Source organism: Marasmius oreades, chromosome 7 (assembly GCF_018924745.1).
Source record: "Marasmius oreades isolate 03SP1 chromosome 7, whole genome shotgun sequence".
In the NCBI taxonomy this organism is placed as follows: domain Eukaryota; kingdom Fungi; phylum Basidiomycota; class Agaricomycetes; order Agaricales; family Marasmiaceae; genus Marasmius; species Marasmius oreades.
The window spans coordinates 3111478-3131822 of NC_057329.1; the positions used below are offsets into that span (position 1 = coordinate 3111478).

Consider the following 20345-nt stretch of genomic DNA (forward strand, 5'->3'; position numbering starts at 1 on the left):
AGCCAAGCATGAGGGGGACCACCTCTGTGGCTCGGTTCAGCTCTTATCGCCGTTTTCTCTTGTGCGTGGAATTAAGCAATACATACGGCAAGTTGAGACTCACATTCCAAGTTATCGAACTAGGCACAATGGCTCTAACCACCCGTGAATTGACCCTCACTTGAGATCTCTACTATATAATGATAAAATAAGGCTTGTACAGCAATCAGGTCATTCATTAAGAATGTTTGGGCGATCGTTCCAGAACAAATCCGAAATTATATCGCAATGGAGGATTTCCAGTCCCGTTTTGTTAGTAGCGTTCTTTCTCTTCCTCTGTTTCTTTGTCTGCGTCCGTTCCCCCAACCTCTCCCCCATGTTTTCTGAGCCAGTCGCCTGATCTTCCACTCGAGCGACATCAACGGGTGCGTTCGTGCCATCTGATAACTGGATTGGAATTAAGAAGGCGCGAGAAAAACCAGAATCGTGAGCGAAGCCTTACATCTATTTTTACAATCACGCTGCCCTTCCTGAAACGTGCATCCACGTCGTTGTAATTTATTCCAAACCTTGAGAACAAGAGTTCATGCTTTTCTTTGGAGGCGGTCCCCTGATCGCAAATTCGAGTGAACGATTGGGAGATAAGACAATCGCTAAATCTGGTAACTAACCCGCAGCGTAGCGTGTGCTTCAGTTGTCGTCTGGCCTCCTTGGTTCACGAGTGCCCAAAAGGCAGTATTGTATAAGTTATTGATATGAGCTGTGGGGTGTAGATATCAATAGTAACGATAGAAATCCTCCGTTGGAGACGAAAGTAGAGGGGGGGGGGGGGAAACGACGCACTATCGGCCTGCCTCCAAGAAAAGTAATCTCTGGTTTCTTTTTCGCCCGGATACAGAACGAGTCTGCCATCGAACGATGGGGGATATTTGAGAGGATTGTCTGGGAAGTATTCCGCCCAATAAAACACATAACAAGACGTGAAATACGATGTCAGAGTCGAGACAATCTTAGCTTGACGGCGGTTATAAAGTGCTGTCGACTTCCGTAGTAAAAAACTGTTCATCCCACAAAGTATTAGAGGAGATTCGGATCATCATATTAGTCCATACGTCGCTTCAGAAAGCGTACTGGCGACAACATGATTGCATACCTGTACTCGTCAGATTCACCAAACCCCAGCACGATGTCCGGATACTCCTCCATCAAAGCTTCAGCGGCACGGTCCATGAGTTTCAAGGCTCTTAAATCATTCGGTTTCGAGAAATTGTGCTGATCAGAAAACCTGAACTTCATGAATCAGCAAATAGACCAAAGATCGCATTATCGCAGCGCACCGATGAAATGAATGCCCGTCAAGTCGGAACACGACAAATGCTCCGGGAAGAAGCGGATCTGGTAGCTCATAATTCTTCACGTATGAGAACCTGGTTCCGGACATGATGAGGATCGTCCTTGAGGGCGTACTGGAGTCCTGTCGATTTTGTTGAGAGCGAGGTTCAGGCGGTTCAGATCGACAAAATTTGTGGCAACGTGATGATCATAATCTGATCTAATCTTATCCTGAGCTTCCTATTCAGGAATGTGACAGACTGTGACACTACTTCATCGGAGTTGGCGCGAAAGCGGCGTTAAGTACTTTGTCCTTTGACAATTACCACGATTACCCCAGGAGTGCTTTGTCCTTCATTATAACTATACTCCGTCGTTCTCTTCTTCTGTACACTTTATTGACGACCTATTCTCTCATAATGAGTGCTACGTCCCCATACAGAGACTACTTTCGTCGTCGGACCATCGGTCGAGCAGCATCTCCACCGACCTGGGCATGTTACGAACAAATCTCGTATGACGATGAGTGCAGTGACAGCTACTCTGATTCCTGCTCAGAGGATGATGAAGACTATGGAAGAGGGGGAGCTGCAGACGACGACGAGAGTGACTCGGATGAGGAACACGTTGCACCCATGAGGGATGGTCATGTAGACGATACCAATGATATCGACATGGATATGGATGGTGAGGTTGATGCGGCCACGGCGAAGAAAGTTGTAGATGCCGGTAAAGACGTGAAGGGAAAACAGAAGGCTGTTGATTCCAACCCCACAGAGCATGAGCCCGACAATAGCGACAGGCGACAACGCAGAAGGCCTCAGCATGTTGTACGTCCTCTTCGACCTATTCTGACTATTCATAGAAGTCAAGGGTTTGTTTGGAACCAAGTGAGTCGCTCATGGTATCGCAGTTGAGGTTGCTGAATCCTATTTTCACGCGTCAGGATCTATTCATCCCGCCATATATCAAAGACAGATGTTCGTGGCCATACTATTTGTCTCTTTACAGCTATTCATTTTCTTTCCACTGCGACTCTAGACGTGGCGTCGTCCCCACCAAATTCTTTTGGTTTTGTGTCAACTTCGGTGTCCTCGACCAACTCTACACTCAGTGATTACGAAGTAGAAGTCGTTGAGATTCGGGTGCAGGAAGGAGAGCTCAAACGCATCATTCCATAGATGAACACTGGTAGACTAGGTACACCGCGACCCCATATTATTTATCTGGACGAATTTATCCTCTGTCTCTATAGCTACTATCATTGCTGCCATGTATTGTTATAGAAGTCATCTCTTCTCATTCAAAGTTCCAAACCTTCTTTAATTCAATCCAAATTCTTTCGAGGTTCGAAGATATATGTTACGCAAGTTGAACTTGAACCAGAAAATAAAGGGACCTTGGACCTTAGTCATCGCCACGAGGCTTTTCGTCGCTATCGCTGCCGACGACCTCGATTTTTTGAAATCGCGTTCACCTGAGGCATGTAATTGTGGTTTCCATCCAGCCACGAATGTCAACGTCAACCACCACAACTCCAGTTCACCATCACCCTCTTTCACCCAATGATTTACCATCTGGTCGTTCGCGAAGGAGCAGGAACTCTCCTGGAACGGACCCACAGAACTCGAACTACCTCATTCTGAAGTCACAATATGAGAAGGAAGGACAACCTGATTGGGATGGGAGCGTGCGGAAGTTGGCGAGGCTCAAAGGAGAGTTGCAAACGAGAAGATCACCAGAATCGTCTACGTCCTTGCCTGATTTATTCAACAGGGAGACCTCGACATCTGCCTCGACTTCCAGGTCTCCCACTAATGATCTGCGAACAGCACCACCTCTTATCGTCGTTGGCGGCGCGGCTAGTGCGGACCAACCTACAGAACCCACCGAAGCATCACCCTCGTTAATTACCTCACAAATTCTAGCTACAAAGTGGCACGAGTACTCGGATGAGGCAATCCAAACAGCCATATCCAACATTAGCTCTTCTTCTTCCCCAGCAGACGTATCTAATCATCCGTACCACGACGTCTTGCGTACGCTGTCGTTGGCGTTGAGCAATTTGTCGCGCGTCAGGATGGAACTTGAGCGAAGCAGGAAGGCGTTGGAGGAGAAGGAAATGGCCAGAAGACGCAGGGCTGAAGAATTGTTGAAGGATCTCATGCAGCCGAGCGAGAGGGACATCGTGAAGCGTGTTGTGAAGGAAATTTTTGTGGACGAAGATGAAGAACTAGAGGTGCAGCATCAGGTGCAGAGAAAGCAGAGTCTTATGGCGAGTTTCTACTTATTTTAGTCTTTCGAGACACGCCTTGACGTCCATAAGTAGTCTCTCGTCGATTCTCTATCTGAAGCTCTCGCAGACGAGTCGCATCTGTCTCGAAGCCTACCCAAAGAGGTCCCGTTTCCGATCGTACCCCAGTCATCTTCTGACCCTATCGCCGATGCCGACTCGCCCAGTATAATGGAACATGATACAGATTCAATATCCATTTCATCGCGAGTTTCCAAGACTTCAATTTCTTCCGAAGCCTCCAGATCCTCTCAAACAGTTGCTTCTCGGCCAAACTTTGGGAACTGGATGGGTGGCCTCTCGTTATGGGGGAGAGGTAGAGCTCAAACGATCAATGGCAAAGAAACTTCCCCTGCTCTTGACAGCGTTGCAGAAGCACTACAAGAAGCAGAAACGCCTGCTTCACGCGTAGGTGCCATTGAAAGGCAGCAACGACGTCGAACCGCGAAGAGTGTGTTTGGTACACTGGGAATATCCATTCTTAACCCCACTACATCGTCCACAACATCTAAGCATGCGAAATCGTCCTCTGTCACTATCGATGTAACGGAAGGGACATGCGCACCCAGCCCTGACGCGGAAGCTCCCGCTGGGGTTGAAGCGCCGGTCGATAATGAGCCCCAGCCTTTAGCGGATGAGTCATCATCAATACGATCGTTTAGGTCCAACCATACTGCCCACACAACGTACACTTCCCGCACGAACGCAACTGACGCATCGTTGGCTGCATCTAAATCATCTAGATCGGTTCCCTCCCCAGTTCAACCGTTGCTATCACCGATCTTCGCTGTTGCCGAAGGTCGTCCCTCATCGCAAGAGACGAGTGGCCTTCTAGATGATCCCCTAGACAAGGTGACACAAGGTACTGTGTCCAAACCTCCCTCCCAAACGATCAATTCAACTTTGGCATCTTCACATGATGCTCGTGTACCCCCAAAACAACTAAGTCTTCCTGAAATCCCTCTTGCGCAACTTCCCCAAGGTTCATCCCTCGCCGCAATTATAAATGCAACCCGCGTCATGACCAGCGACCCTGGAAGCGTTCTATTAGATCAAGGACAGGAAACGAGCGATCTGATTAAACGGCTCGCTTGGGATCTGGTGAGAAATGCCAGAGAAGAAGGTTTAGAGACCAGAAGGCCGATTATGCCCGGCAGAAAACTATCTAAGGCTGTCCAGAATGCTAGTACCATCACAGATTCGCTTGACCCCTCGAGCACCGAAAAGCCACCGGGTACAGGTTTGACCTTTGCGTCGGTGGATAGTGGAGACGCCAGGTCATCGCTTAGTCGGGCTCTCAGTTTCGGCACCTTTAGTGATCAATCTTCTTTGAAGACGCCTAGGGCCATTCCGAAATTCAAAGCCAAACCAAGACTACTCTCATCCGTCATTGTTGCTCCATCATTCGGCGGTGGCGGTATTTCCAGCCCGCTTTTCGGGGGGTTCATCGGAGGAGGAGGAGGAGGAACTATTTCTGGCTCAGGTGCGAGTGGTTCCAACGATTCTGGCGCTGCGAAGGGGGCCGAGGCATCTCAGAAACCCGGTGTTGAAATTTCCGCTGCGAACCCAGCTGGTGCGAGTGGTGCTCTGTCAGGTGCAGGTACTGCGCGCAACAAAAACAGTTCCTCTGTCCCACTCGAGTCTATCATACCAGCCATAGCCAAACCACCAACGCAATATCTTTCTCGGACGTATACGCCTCTTACAGTTCCTAACTTTCGATTCAACATTCCCCTGCCGTCCAGTGCATCCTCTAAATCCGTGTATCACAGTCAGGGTCAGGGTGATGAACCAGATGCCCAATGGTTGTTGGATTTGACTGATCGGTTCGGGTTCATGTATGACGTCTCGAAGTATGATCTACTGTTATTGATGAGGGCGAGGGAGTGTCAATGTACAGCGCCGGCATGTTTGACAGGTGTTAAGATTGCTGATAGGGTGGAGGATAATATGTGGCCTGGGGAAGAGGATGACGAAGACGAATATGAGAGCGCGGGGGTTTTGTCGAGGAAGAAAGCGAAGGATGAAATAGAGATCGTGAAAGGCAAATGCGAATGTGATGGTTTACCGACTCCTTTCTCTTTCAGGTCCCCCTCGCTTGGATCCCCAGTAGTAGAGGACGCGGAAAGTACAAAGAGTATCAAGAGCATCAAGTCGACGTCGAACGATGCGGACTCTAATCTCACCAAACCGTTGTCGACGAAATCTCGGTCGTCTTCTAAACGAACATCTTTATCAGTTTCCGCGTCTGCAATAGCCAGTACGCTTGCGCCATCCTCGTTATCAACCTCTACGACATCGGTATTGTCGGTGAACCCAGACACGCCCCGGCATGTCTGCGCGAATGTTGTACGACGTTTACTTGGCGATCTGATGGATATACACGATGAGCGGCAGAAAACTCAGCGTAAGGAGTGGGACAGTTTTGTCAAGCAACGGCGGGCGAAGGCGAAACAGCAGTCTTCATTGTCGAAGCCTTATTCGACGTCTACTACGAGCGCTGCTGCGATTCTCGGGCTCAGTAGTGGCTATGAGGAAGGAGAAGACGAAGAGCTTGATCACAGTGAGGGTTTGATTGGGTTTGCTCAATTTGGGTTGTCAAGTCACAACAATAAGGATGAAAGGAAAGAGTTCGATCGACTCGTGAGGAGAGGTATTCCTATGGTTCATCGAAGCAAGGTGTGGCTTGAGTGTAGCGGGGCTCTGGAGATGCGAGAACCTGGGTTGTTCAAGGATCTATTAGCCGAGGCTGAGAAGGACAGGCAAGATCAGGCAAAGGGGGCAAGCGTGTTGGTGGAGATTGAAAAGGACGTGGGGAGGACGATGCCGCTGAATGTGTTCTTCGGTGGTGATGGGGCTGGAGTTGATAAGCTGAGGAGGGTGCTGGCGGCTTATAGCAAGTAAGTGAATGGTCGTTGGGTTGTTTGACCAGCATTGACCCAACCCCTTGCCTGGTAGACGGAATCCTACTGTCGGGTATTGTCAAGGGATGAATCTCGTCACATCGACGTTGCTGTTGGTACATGCGGATGAAGAAGAAGCATTCTGGGTTTTGGCTGCCATCGTTGAGCGGTTGTTACCGGAAGACTTCTTTTCCCCTTCACTCCTTCCTTCACGCGCTTGTCCTATGGTGCTTCTCGACTACGTGCAAGAGTACACACCAAAGCTCTATTCACATCTTATCGACCTTGGAGTGGACCTCCCTGCGATTTGTTTCTCCTGGTTCCTATCACTATTTACAGATTGTCTTCCCGTCGAGGTATGTTTGATATCAGTCCGTTCATCTGGATCATTGACTCTTGTTTATATCTTCTTTTCAGACACTTTTCAGGGTCTGGGATGTATTTTTGGTTGATGGTCTTGATGTATTATTCCGTATAGCCCTTGGCATCCTCAGGAGTAACGAGCAGGAACTCTTGCGATGCCAGTCGATACCCGCTGTATATGTTGCACTAGAAAACCTTCCTACGAGAATGTGGGAAGCTGATAAATTATTACAGGTGAGAGGCCTCCTGTATTCAGGTTGGACACTCATCGCTCACGTTTTGTACAGTTAGAAGCTGACCTACGGACTACCATTCTGCATAACGACTTGGTCAACAAACGGAAACTACATGTCGCTTCACTCAGTCAACTTTTATCATAACACACGAACGATTTACAATTCATATATCTGCTCCGTCACGTTTTCTCTCATCCAATCTCTTGTAATAGACGGTCCGTTTGTTGGCGGTTTTTACGGTAGCTCTTGTAATTATTGGTACGTGATACCAGAGTATTATTCAGCATAATGACTTTCGGGTTGAGAAGCCTCCAGATGATGTTGATATTATCAACAGCTTCGAATATGACAGCACTAATACCGCCCGCTAGCCATGCCCCACGTCTCATTGAAGCTGTCCATGCACGATCAGCGTGTAAATACAACAGCATGTCAGCTGAGGGTTTACTCAAGTTGATCATTTCGAGCCGGCTTCGGGGTTTCTAAGTAGTCACCGTCGCCGAATACCGTGAAAGAAAACGAGAAGACAACTTTCCGGGTTCGAACTTCGGAGGAACCGTTATCACCACAGTAGTAGTGATGTTGACATCCGGGTAGATTCAGAATGGCCTTCAGTATACTTAGTAGTACTCACTAGTACTCACTAGCACTGCAGTGAGAGATGCTATGGAACGCTCGCGGGCGGGGCAATCGGATGGTGCCGAGATTATTTTTGCCCACGACCTCACAGCCTGCAGGCTGCGCTACGCTTTCGATTTCGGTAGGGCGTAAGAAGTTCCCTTCCTGGTTCCCTACCTACCTTCATCTAGGGCCTTTGGTCATTGTCACGGACAATGCCTGCAAAATATTCTCATGTCAAGAAACGCCCAAACAACCCTTCGCTAAAGAAGAATCTTCCGAACGGCACCACCACCAACAGTACCGCCAACCATTCATCTCTGAAGGAAGGACAACATGGCGGTCGCGGACATGATCATGGTCGCCATCATCACCATCGAGCAGTCGGAGCACCAAATCCTTTGGTTGACAAAGGCATTTCTCAAGCAATGACCGCCGTCTCTCAACTCGAACGGACGATATCGCGTATCCTGCTCTTGAGATACGAACAGGATATTGCGCGGCTGTTTTCAACGAGGATCTACTCAATAGCCCTCGTTCACCTCCCGACATTTGTCATGCGTTGCGTCTCGTTGGGAGGTCCTGGTTGGGCTGCGCACAATGCAGACTCGGACGAAGTGAAGGATTTCTTCAGGGCAGTCATCAGTATGGATATACGTCAGGCTGGAGAACGTGTTGCGACGAAGAGTATTCTATGGTCTTATACGGCTTTAAGACATTTTGTCAGTTCTTTTCGACCTTTTTCTTTGTACCAATTAAGCTCACACGAGCGTGTCAGGCACTGTCAAACAATGTCCCAGTATGTCAGAAACGAGGTCTTCACTCGCTCCGTCTACTGCCGCATTATGATGCGCTCAAAGCACATCTCGATACTCTTGAGGCCATGCCTCCACCGGTGTTCAGTAAACCACCTCATGTCGCTTCCCTACATGAAGGCCAAGCAGCGCTCGAAGAAGCTTGTGAGATCAAATTCGGTCTGGCCAAGAATAAGTACAAAGATAAAGACAAGAAGGGGAAACAGGGTGGTGGTTTAGATTTCTTCCGAGATCAAGCTGCAGCCGCACTCATCCCTCCCGAATGGTCGTTTCGAGATTCGACGGATCCCACAGCACTAGGCCATCCGGAGTCAACACCCGAGGAAGAAGCTCAGTGGAAGCTTCAGGTTCGATCAGGATATGAGAGGGTCACGCAGACCCTGTGGCGTGTCGCGAAAGAATTCAATGTTCGAGGATATGGAACTTTACTTCGGGAGAAGTTGACTACAAAATGGTGTGATTGTGGATGCTCCACCGATCACTTAGGCGAGGTTTGCGAGAGGACCGTCAGAGAAGATGAAGACGATCGTCGTAGGCTACGTGAACGTGGGAGTGGAAGGGGTAAAGATGCTGAAGGAGACAAAGAGAATGGTCGTGATTGTCGTGTCAGAGTTGGGAAAGGGAAGCAACGTGAGTGGGATGGTCGAGGGAGTGGGGTGTATGGATGGGATACTGAGGAAGAAGAGGATATATGGGAGGTCGAGCTCGACTTTGGGGGCGTCGATCCCGAAGAGTTGGAAGAAGGCGTAGAACCTGACATGACCATAGGAGAAGTCATGGAGCTTCGATATCTCAAAGCCGAGAAGGCAAAAGAAGAGGTGTGTTCCCTTGACATGTGAGCGCTTGCCTTGGGCTGAGTGTGATCCTTAGGGAAATCAAGCCTTCAGGAAAGGTGACTTTGAAAATGCCGTCAAGCACTACGAAGCTGCGCACAAAATTGAGCCGGAACTTCCCCATTACCAGCTCAACCTTGCAGCTGCACATTTGAAACTCTCAAAGTTCGTGGTTGAGTTACAGAATGAAAAGTCCAAGTTTTCGGTGCTGACATGTCCGTCTAGCTGGATCGAGGCTGAAAAGGCTTGCACAAAAGCTCTGGGCCAACACCGTAGCGGGAAGGGGCTCTTCAGGCGAGCCAAGGCGAGGAAAATGCTTGGTCGTGAAGACGAGGCTATGAGAGGTATGCAGCGTCTTCTATTCATTTGACCATATATTGAAGTTTGAATTTAAAGACCTGCGTGCGATTCTGAAGCTTCAACCCTCAAATGCTGAAGCCCGTGCAGAGTTGCTGGCATTACTCAGGGCTCAACCTACTCCGAATAGTCCAAACCAGAAAGCTCCCTATACCCCGCCACCTAAATCAACATATCGGGATTTCTACGTTACTTCACAAGCTGGTTCCTCCGGCTCAGGTTCGGGGTCGGGCTCATCTTCTTCACCATCCAGACCGCCTCCTAATTCAGCCGATACATCTCATTCAAAAGGTGCTGGAAATAGCTCTTCGATGGATGCAGAAAACGACGACGATATTCTATTGGGCATACCAAAACCGAAACCTCCGAAACCGCTACCTTTTCCGGCGACTGCCGCCGATGAGAGGAAGCTCAAGATTGTCATGTTTCCAGCTTCCTTTGACTCCAAGTTGATGGAACTAGCTGCCATGTTTGGAGGTCCTCCTCCTAGTCCATGCGATTTTGGGTCGTTTGGACCTGGGTATAGTCCTGCTTTTAATGCTGGATTTGGAAATGGTTATGGGGGGCCTACTGGGAATGGAAATGGGTATGCTCATGGGTATGGGTTTGGGGTGGACGTTATGGATGAGAAAGGACTTCCTAGTAATGGGAAAGGTGTTAATGCCTATACGGGGAAACATGGACGATGTAGGTGTGGGCGGAGCCATGGTGTTCGGAATCGGGGTAATATGACTGAGAAGGAGGAGAATGATGCGAGGGAGAGGGAGAAGGAAAGGATTGAAAGAGCGAAGAAGAGACAGAAGGAGATGGAGAAGTTGAGGACGCCTAATGTGATCTATCCGAGCTGGGAGAGATACATTGTGAAGAGGCAGGATTAAAACGAGTGATCTAATGCGAGATGACATATGCCTTCGAATGCGAATCGTTTTTTATCTCTTTTATTTACGGGCAGGTTCCATGGATGATGCTGATCTGCCGAGTGTACTTGTATCCTCGCTCAAGTTTTCATGGCGTTAGCCGTTTACGATATATCTTATTCTCCCGCTCCAAACTAACATATACCCTTGACGCGTTCTCTGTTTCATTGTCGACCACGAACAATTTGGTGTTGAGAAATGTCGTTGGATGTCGAACGCAATGCTCAGCACACCGTGTACACAACGCGTGGTGTCTCTTTCTCTATTCCTTTCTTTATCTTTCCCTCTTCGCCTGGAATGGGAATAACCGCCTCCAGAACATCAGTGGTGGTGAACCGTGACAGATTGTCCTCCTTTGGTCCTCCCCATTACCATACAGCCTTCCCTCCTCTCCTTCCTCTCCACTCAAGACAACAATGCTGCGGCGAACTAGACGCTATGCCGGTCCTGAAACACGGAATACAACGACATCAAATTTTCGGAGTTCATAATCTCGACCTCACAGCTGCAGCGTGCAGGCTCATGAAATCTGACCGTATCACCATCGGGCAGTCGGCGTACCACATTCTTTCCGCTTACTTTGGTGGTCAAGGGCGTCTATCAAGTAATGAAGCTGGAACAGACGATAATCGCGTACTTAATATCCTCCTTCTTGATATCAATCGCGCCTGTTCTCGAAGAGACTATTTTCTCAATGGCCTCGCCGGGAGATCCTGGTGGCTTGCTCAACAACAGAGACTCGGACGAGGTGGTTATCCTCGGGACAGTCATCAAGAATGGATATACGTTGGGTTGGGGAGCGTATGGCGGGAGAGAGTAGTTTTTTGGTCTTGTACGGCTTTAAGCCCTGCCGGTGAGTTTCTCATTTACTAGTGGAACTCAGTCCCGCCGCCCCCTCTCAAGTAACGTTCCGATTTGTCAGAAACGAGTTCCCAGCAGTCTCCACTCGCTCTGTCTAGTACCGCACTATGACGCGCTCAAAACTTTTAAGCAAGCCACGATCTCGGCTCTTCAGGGTGGCCAAGCGATGCTCGAGGAAGCTTGTACGACCAAATTTGGTCTGAACAAGTACAAGAAAGACGACGTTCCGCCGAATAACCGGTTCGTTTGGAGCTTCAACCGTACCTTACAGCACTAGGTCAGCCAGATTCAACAGCTAACCAGCCAAGAGGTGGTGTTGGAAGCTCCGGGTACAAGAAGTTCACGCAGGGTAGTGAAGTACGTGGATGAGACGATGAGGAAGAAAAGGTCAAAGGGGAGGCCCGCCGACAAGAATGCGAAGGAAGAGGTACGTTTCCCCCAAACGCAGTCATTCTTCTCTGGCTGAGTGTGATTCCTAGGAGACCATCTGTTCGAGCATGTATCAAAGTTTGTTATTCAATATATCCAACCTACTCGAAATACAGAATCTCGATATCACAATGACGGATTCGAAATTGTCCTACGATGGACGTCCTTACCGGCGCATCTAAAGTCAAAGTCTGCAACGGCAACTTCTCGAGCATTGGAAGGGACTACTACACGAACCAGACTACCATTGTTCGGACCCGAGACAAGAAGAGGAAGATTGGCAGAGGTATATCAGAACTATCCGAGGCACGTATTAATTTAGTATATCCAACTGGCTGCTCATGGAATTTTCCCAGTTCACCGAAATCAAGCGGGGCGACATCTACAAGAATAAAGACATCTGCTATCATTGGCGACTGTGTTCAAATGGGCCAGTTCAATACATAAGTTTCCATGCGTTAATCTCAGATATCTTTTCTTGTTCTTGCGTCTGTCTTATCGGTTCGCTTTCAGTCTTGCGATTGACAGTCATTAGGTTCTCAAAATCAGCGTGGAACCGATTCTTTGACCCTCCATTCACAATCAGACACCTTGGTTCTTTTTTTGGGCTGTGACATCTCTTCAAGGGCTATGGAGAGGATTAATCAGTTTGTTCCACCGATATTCAATTGTTGCGTGGGACGGGGTCCAGTACGGTATGTGGACAGAATAAGTTGAGGGAAGTCTGACTATTAGAGTTTCAATCCAGAGGTACGTATCTCTTGTGTTCTAAACGTTGACCGGATTCCGAAGTTCATCTTTCAGTTCACCGAAGTCGAGCCAGGCCGGACATGCGTCCTGACGTTCAGGTCATGGGAACAATGCAACCGAGTTAGACGTTATAGGCCGCGATATCTCCTCAAGCAGTGCTGAGGCAATGACTCGCATCATCTGTTCGGTCTCAGGCTGTCGTAACCAGATAGAAGATATACAGCATTCAAACCTGTGCCTTCCTTCAAGCTTCATATACTGCCGCTACCACCTTTCTCCGTCTACCACACACCAAACCTCCTTCCTTTTTCACTTCCATCCATCAACTTTGACAGACTCGAAATCGTTCTACGATGGAGATCCTTGCTGGTGCATCCAAAGTCAAGATCGGGAACAACAACATCTCAAGCGTCGGAAGAGATCAGTACAACTACAACTACTACCCAACACAGACACGAGGCAAGAAGAGGAAAGATGACAGGAGTCTACCAGAACTTTCCGAGGTATGTATTAATTCGGCATATACAACTGGTTGCTCATAACACGTTCCTAGTTCACCGAAATCAAGCAGGGCGATATATACAAAGCCAAAGATGGAGTCTGTTACTCTTGGCGACTGTGTTCAAATGGGAAGGATGATACGGAGGCAGCTGTCTATCATGCAGAGCTCAACGTTACTGGATCGTTTGGACAGAAGAAGTTCACTGTGAAGACGTATCGCGGGCGAAATGCGATGAAGGTAGGTGTGGAGGGTTGATCTCTTCCCCGGAAAAATCATCATAATTGGATTTGACAGGAATGGAGGCGTGATTTTTCACAATGTTCAAATGATTGGCTCAGGTATGTACGCTATGGATTCTTTCGATTGTGCCACACGAACCATTTTGGTAGGGATATTCCACTTTTTGGTTACAGCAAGTCGTCGGTTCCTTCGTTGATATTCAGTGGAGGTATATATTCATTCGCCGAATTCTGAACTCTTGTTGATAATGTAATTTCAGAGCTCGTACCTGTGGCACTTATGGAAGCTCGAATGGGAGATGTGGGGTTATTCTACATTGAGTTACTGAGAGTGAGTGGACAGTGTAGCCTTGATAGTTACTGTCAACCAATCAATGATATAGCACAGCTTGGGTTGTTCAAGAAATGAGCTGTGGATGGATCCTATGCAGGGAAGATTCTGTCGTGGACCAATTGGGCCAGAATGTCGGTTTTGGCCAGAAGGACACTTTGACGTCATAGTTCCTTCTGATGTTGAATTCCTCAAAGAAGATGTCGTCATCCGATATTTCGCTAGCAAGGAAGACGATCAGGGGCTTCTTTCTACGTTAGGTTATAGTTTTCGTGTTGAAAGACTTAACGATATCCCGGCAACCAGTCACAACCACGTCATTTCCAGTTTGACGAACTCGACGATTGCGTTCTACCAGAATGTACGGTGGTGGAGTTGGACGGATTGTCTTGGCACAAGGCAAGTGATGCGAGACGGAGCTACAAGGTAAGTTAATCCTCTATCGAATTCAGCCTTCATTGACTGATCTGTTTTTAGGTTCCGCCTCAGAGACGATCGACGCAAGATAGATTTAGACTCTGTCAATGAATCAGAATTTTGGCTCGCACAAGCCTCGAGTGTCTTTGACGCTCACAACATCTCATATGACGAAGACCTTTCCACTTATAGTGAGCATTTATTGAAAATGCCCATTCTGTGCTAACGTCAGCAGAACTCGTCTACCCTTACCTCGAGCTCACAGGCACAATTCAGAAATGCAAGCGCAAACGACAACGACGCCAACAACTCCATATACCCATTTACTTTATTATCCTCCCTTTGTCAAATCCTGTCTATCATTGGTCGTTCGATCCAACCGGCCAAACACCGCTCTCGCCAGGAATGTGCAAGTACCTCGGCCTTCCCTTCAAGCTATCCCTCAAAGTAACTCCCTGCCAATTATCCTGGCCAACCAAGGTCTACAAAGCTGTTCGTGACTACCAAATTGCAAAGGGATTTGACCCCAAAACCACGGACTTCGCGCAATCTCTTCGGTACCCTATATTTGATGTCGTTCCTGCCGAGAACCGCTTCGAGGAGATAATCGAAGGTAAGTTGACTAGCAAATCTGACCCTCTCCATTGATGAATTATAATATGAACAGAACAGCACGAAATGGAACTTGTAGAATCGGGAAATCCACCATTGCCAACGGTCCGCGATGACTTGGGACGTGAGCTATACTTCTAATCTTCAATCTGAACTGGTACTTATTCGTTGTCCCTATAGCAGACTCAAACGGTAACGATTGGGATCAGGTAACAATTGAATGAATGATTTTCCCAATTCTTTCAGGTTCACACTCGTTCTTGTCAGCATGTTTATCGACTAGACGAAAGTCCCGAAGAATGGGATGATTCTCTCTCGCTTGATTTGCTGTTCTATGAGACCGAAGGCAAAATTTTCAATTTTCAATACGTCCATTCACACTAAATTTCTTTGTACCTCCATGTCCAGGACTCACAAACATGACTTCCTCTCTCGATGATGTAGGTTCTGCACGATCTGACACAGCAAATCCGATGTATAACCAACAAAGTAGGCCATCTCGTCGCTTTTCATGGTTTGATTTACTGAGTGGTTGTTCTTCCGAGTAGGCACCATGCGTTCGATACTGGGTGCCATTTTTGCTCCGTTAACATGGGAAGCTATTGAGGGGTCGAATATCTCAGCGGCGGCGATCTAGTAAATGCCAACGGCTATGCAATGTAACTCCATCTCAGAGAGTGGGAGTACCTTGGGACCAACGTCATATTCATGAATTTTGTTATCACAACCGACAGGAATAATAACATCTGAAAAACATTGGAACGGAGCGCAGCGCAAAAGCGAAACATGATCAACGGAAATCTCGAAGAGTGATTTACAATTACCGGCGAAACCGCAAGACCAGCAACAAATCAACTGAATATTTGTCGGTACCCACCTAAACTACCAGAGAGCTACCATTTGGGGGCAAAGGTGGCAGCAAAGAGATGGATTGACCGTGCATCGTCTGGCTTCCCAATAGGTTTCGGCCCGAAAGATGAAGTGTTGGGGGCGTAGTAGGCAAGGAAAGTGAATTCGTCTCGGAATGAAATGGGGATTTTTGACCCGCAAGCCATGAGTTCAATGCCCTACATTTCTCAAAGACGAACTTGGCAGTTTCGTGTTGGTACGATCTCTTCGTCCATTTCTGTATCATCAAAGAGGTAGTTCCGGCGGTTCTTGAATGCGACGTATCGGCTGGATCAAGAGATAGTTTGGATGGCGAATACGATGACCTAGGTTGTACTGCAGATGCCGTCGAAGCATGAGTCGGCATCGAGGTTCCAACAGAGCGAGAGTGGTGACTAAGCTCCTTGCTCCTGCCTTGTCACAGTTCTCCACGTTCGACGCTCGCTCAGCGTTCGAACCTTTTTCACTCGTTTTTACATTCCTTTCGACTTGAGGCAGTCAAGTCCACCGGGTACACGTTCCAATGACTCACCAGAATGAACCTCTGGGCTCCCACCGATCCAACACGAACACTGCACAACCCTCGAGAGGAAATGCACTAGCATTAATCCAAGGTATCGCGATGGAAGGAGCCTCGTCAGGAGGAAATTCAAACCAAAGTCAAAGCGGCCCTTCAACACTCCCAACGCCGCCGAACCGAAGTCAAACTACTACTCAACACAGTACAGGAACGACGGCTCCACTTCCTAATCAAAACCCAAGGGAGCCACCCACTGTCCCCCCTCGAACGTACACACAGGCGGAAATGGACTCGGTGCTGCAACGTCTAGCAGTACTCGAAGCAGTGAGCAGGCAACCGATGGTAGCTAGCACGGAGGATATCGAGCGTGCAAGAGAGCTGGCTCGAGCTACACCTGAACTCTCGAAAAACAAACTGCTCCCAGATCCCGAAGAAGGTTTTAAGGAGGACCCACTGAATTTTCATGAGTAATTCTGTCCAACTCCCCCCTCCCCATATTTCCTGGCGATGAGGGCCACGTACATTCCGGCGCTACAACCAGAAGGCGTAGCGCCACGTAGGCCATTGGCCACAGAAACGGCTATAAGCCACGTTCAAGGCCTGAGAGCCACAGAAATAGGCCAAAGGCCACGGTAAAGGTGTTTCTGTGGATGCCACGTCCCTAGAGCGAGCGGAACATGGGCGTCGATTACATTTGAAGGCGGTTCAACCCCTCCACAGGTGCGACTGCTGGGGAATGATTTCGATGACCATGTTCCCAGCTAAGTACAGACCCTTTGCCGCCAACTCCAAATTGCACTGAGTCATAGTTGCTAACGCTGTCGTGCATGTCACAGCGGTCTCTGATCGAGTGAGCGAGGCAGTCAAGTCAAACAAATACGTCGCCTTGTCAGTAATTGCAGCACAAGCCGAACAGTTTGCCCCAGAGGAGGAGGAGATCACGTTCAAAGACGGAACCTGGAAGGCAAAGCCCCTAGACCGAAAGGGTGAAAGATCTCTGCCCTTCAATAAGTGGGTAGGCGCTAGCAAGGCATACGTCAAGTTAATCCGGGAACACCACGGGAATGTGAGAGCGGACAAGATGGAGACTCACTTTGAGAGCGTAGAGAGCATCTACAACAGTCATGGCATGGCAGTAGCATATCAGTATGATATATGCCAACGAGAATTAGCCTGTGCAAATTCAAGGCACGATGTCGCCCCTCTCGATCTTGCATCTTTAACTCTTATTGCATCAGCATCAGCATCATTATCATCGAGTAGGCTCGAGAATCTCCAGGCATCTGTGAACGCCCTCCAAGGTGGAAGCTCCCGCTCTTTCTCGAGTGGTACATCCTCTCCACAGAAGCGTAAATCATACGCACGAGACCCCTCTCCCATCCCATCAAAGCGAAAGACTGTATCCTGCTACAGATGTGGTGGTTCTGGTCACCTGATCGACTCCTGCAGTGAGACAACCACCAAAGCCGGAGTCTCCTGTGCAGTTGTAGTAAAATGTGGCAAACATCTAGCCTTGGCGGCACCTTCTGGTAAGCTCTTTTGCTTTCGGAATGCCAGAAGCTCGTCATGCCATTTCGAATCCAGCTGCTACGGATTACATGACTGCAGCATCTGTGGCGAGTCAGGACATGGTGCAGCCTCCTGCAAACACCTTGGATGATCACCCATGCAAGATCATCACACCACTTGACGCAGATCTCATTGAACATACATTGAAACAACAAAATCTTCTTGATGACTGGTCTCACGTTGTACATGGTATCCGACATGGCTTCGACGTAGGGATACGAGACAAGCCAAATTGCACATACACTTTTCAAGAACCACGCATCTTCAAAACTAGACCCAAAATTTATATCAACATACATCGCAGAAGAGGAGGCAGCGGGACGATACTCCCGCCCATATACCCCAGCAGAGCTAGAATCATTAATTGGGCCATTCCGAACATCTCCGTTAGGACTAGTGCCAAAACCACATACAAACAAGTTCCGCCTCGTGCAGGACATGTCATACCCAAGGAAGGATCCAAACATGCACTCCATCAATGCCAACATTCGCTCTGAGGACTTCCCAACTGCATGGGGGACTTTCGACAAAACAGTAGACCTGATCCTCTCCCTACCCCCAGGCTGTCAAGCGGCAACGTTCGACATATCGGCAGCCTACTGCCTCACCCCTATTCGTCCAGACCAGCAGTGGGCCTTGTGCATCCTATGGGAGGGCAAGGTCTGGGTAGACCGTGCAGTAATGTTTGGCTTGACCTCAAGTGCAGGCGTATTTGGCTCAGTAGCAGACATGCTGGTTGCCATCTACAGGTCATACGGGTTTCAGGCTTTATTGAAATGGGTGGACGATTTTCTTGTTATATGGTTTCCAGGAGACACATGGACAGAGGAGTACTTCATCTCGCTGACCTCGTGTCTTGGAGTACCATGGAGTCTGACAAAACTCAGAAGGCTGGCAGTGATACAGAGGTATATTGGCTTCGACTGGGACCTGGACACGAAATCAGTGTCACTTCCAGAAGAGAAACTCAAAGCGGCGATGAATCTGTTAGAGGATTGGCAGAAGGAGAATGCCAAATTCACAGCGAAGGAGGCAGCGAGTCTCCATGGGAAGCTGGTACACGTCTCATGCATCTACCAATTGATAAGGCCTTTCCTACCATCAATATCCTACTTCACCGGAATGTTCCAGTCAGCAAGATCACACCTTCGACCAACTCCAGCTGTCCAGAAGGATTTGTCCTGGATACAATACCTGTTGCGGGTGTCAAACCCTATCATGCCATTGAAGCCAAGGGAGCCAATAGACATGCAGTGGTGGGGGGACGCCAGCACTTCATTCAGCATCGGGATAGCGATTGGTCCTTTCTTCGCAGTCTGGAAGTGGGCTCAAGATGTCAAAGTCGGCCCTGGTCACCAATACAATATTGGATGGGCAGAAGCAGTCGCAGTGGAACTTGGATTGCGCCTACTCCTCCAACTGCGCACTGGAGGGCATATAGACTTCACAGCAGAAGACAGAATTCTTGTCCGTTCAGACAACGAAGGTGTAGTTCAGGTTGTACACAAGGGACGCGCCAAGAACAGAGAAGTGAACCAGACACTCAGGCACGTATACTTGCTTCAGGCGCAGAACCAAATTTCCATCAAGGCAATCCACGTTCCAGGCTCCACCAACATCAGCGACTCATTATCTCGTGGAGACATAGCATCATTTCAGCGCAGTTTCCACTCAGCCTCTCAGAACACCTCGCTGACACTACCAACCCATCTTTCACAGATGCTCGTACCTTGGTTTTGATGATGTTTAGCCCATATCAATCCCCACCCAATGTTCCTCTGGGAGTAAATGGTAGAGGGCTACTTGAAATGAAAGAATCACCTCTGCGGCCTAAATGTCACGCAAATGAACGAATCTTTAGGTGGATAGGTACCAACACCCCCCCAGCAAGGGTTCTTGATCATCCTCTGCTGCAGTTCATTGCAGAACGTTCTTCGGAAGCCTCTCTGAAAGATACAGCGGGTTACGGCTCTGGCCTCCGGAAATACCATATATTCTGCGACATCTTCTCAGTGCCCGAGAACAACAGACTCCCAGCCAAATTCCCCATCTTACTCTCCTTTGCACTTTGGGCAGCGACACTACCTGAATCTGTCGACGAGAATCTATCGGAAGGAGTACAGTTTGAACCAGTCTCCACTGACGTGGTACAGAAATACCTGTCAGCAGTCCGAGCATGGCATATCGCCCAAGGATGGAATGCTCCACTGACAAAGGAAGATCACGACAGGATCAACTGGCATCTAAGGGGTCTGGAGCGCTTGCAGGGATCACGCAAGCGACCGCCAAGGCCCCCGTTCACCCCATCTATGCTCACCGCACTCAAGACAACCTTGAATCTGTGCGATCCCTTTGACGCTTGCATTTGGGCAATGGCGACATGTGCTTTCTGGGGAATGATGAGGTTCGGAGAAGTATCGGTGAAATCCAGAGCAGACTTCAACCCAAACGTTCACCTCAAAAGGGAAGATGTCATCTTCGGACAAGATGATCTAGGCAATCCATATGTGACCCTCCTACTACCATCAGCCAAAACAGCCAAGCTTGGTGAGATCCAAAAGGTCCACATATCGGAACACAA

The 20345-nt window shown here is 48.6% G+C and overlaps 6 protein-coding genes across 6 annotated transcripts; 5 read left to right on the top strand and 1 right to left on the bottom strand.

Annotated features, from left to right (window-relative positions):
• Positions 1-131: 131 nt before the first annotated feature.
• Positions 132-1493, bottom strand: E1B28_011739 (uncharacterized protein). Its single transcript, XM_043156790.1, has 6 exons — positions 1317-1493; positions 1133-1264; positions 823-1037; positions 651-739; positions 482-589; positions 132-426 (listed from the first exon to the last, which is right to left on the bottom strand). Exons 1-6 carry the CDS (start codon positions 1418-1420, stop codon positions 211-213), a joined length of 864 nt encoding a protein of 287 aa, XP_043006601.1. The 5' UTR covers positions 1421-1493; the 3' UTR covers positions 132-210.
• A 131-nt stretch (positions 1494-1624) lies between these two features.
• E1B28_011740 (uncharacterized protein) lies at positions 1625-2729 on the top strand. Its single transcript, XM_043156791.1, has 2 exons — positions 1625-2291; positions 2353-2729. Exon 1 carries the CDS (start codon positions 1731-1733, stop codon positions 2226-2228), a length of 498 nt encoding a protein of 165 aa, XP_043006602.1. The 5' UTR covers positions 1625-1730; the 3' UTR covers positions 2229-2291; positions 2353-2729.
• Positions 2730-2824: 95 nt separating this feature from the next.
• E1B28_011741 (uncharacterized protein) lies at positions 2825-7250 on the top strand (the record flags this gene model as incomplete). Its single annotated transcript, XM_043156792.1, has 5 exons — positions 2825-3586; positions 3641-6504; positions 6563-6863; positions 6925-7104; positions 7158-7250. 5 exons carry the CDS (start codon positions 2825-2827, stop codon positions 7248-7250), a joined length of 4200 nt encoding a protein of 1399 aa, XP_043006603.1.
• Positions 7251-7939: 689 nt separating this feature from the next.
• E1B28_011742 (uncharacterized protein) lies at positions 7940-10607 on the top strand (the record flags this gene model as incomplete). Its single annotated transcript, XM_043156793.1, has 5 exons — positions 7940-8446; positions 8503-9357; positions 9410-9537; positions 9598-9716; positions 9769-10607. The coding sequence occupies 5 exons, from the start codon at positions 7940-7942 to the stop codon at positions 10605-10607; spliced, it is 2448 nt and encodes an 815-aa protein (XP_043006604.1).
• Positions 10608-11084: 477 nt separating this feature from the next.
• Positions 11085-11618, top strand: E1B28_011743 (uncharacterized protein; the record flags this gene model as incomplete). Its single annotated transcript, XM_043156794.1, has 2 exons — positions 11085-11499; positions 11569-11618. 2 exons carry the CDS (start codon positions 11085-11087, stop codon positions 11616-11618), a joined length of 465 nt encoding a protein of 154 aa, XP_043006605.1.
• A 474-nt stretch (positions 11619-12092) lies between these two features.
• On the top strand, positions 12093-12550 carry E1B28_011744 (uncharacterized protein; the record flags this gene model as incomplete). The annotated part of the gene is made up of 2 exons (XM_043156795.1): positions 12093-12242; positions 12293-12550. 2 exons carry the CDS (start codon positions 12093-12095, stop codon positions 12548-12550), a joined length of 408 nt encoding a protein of 135 aa, XP_043006606.1.
• Positions 12551-20345: the final 7795 nt, after the last annotated feature.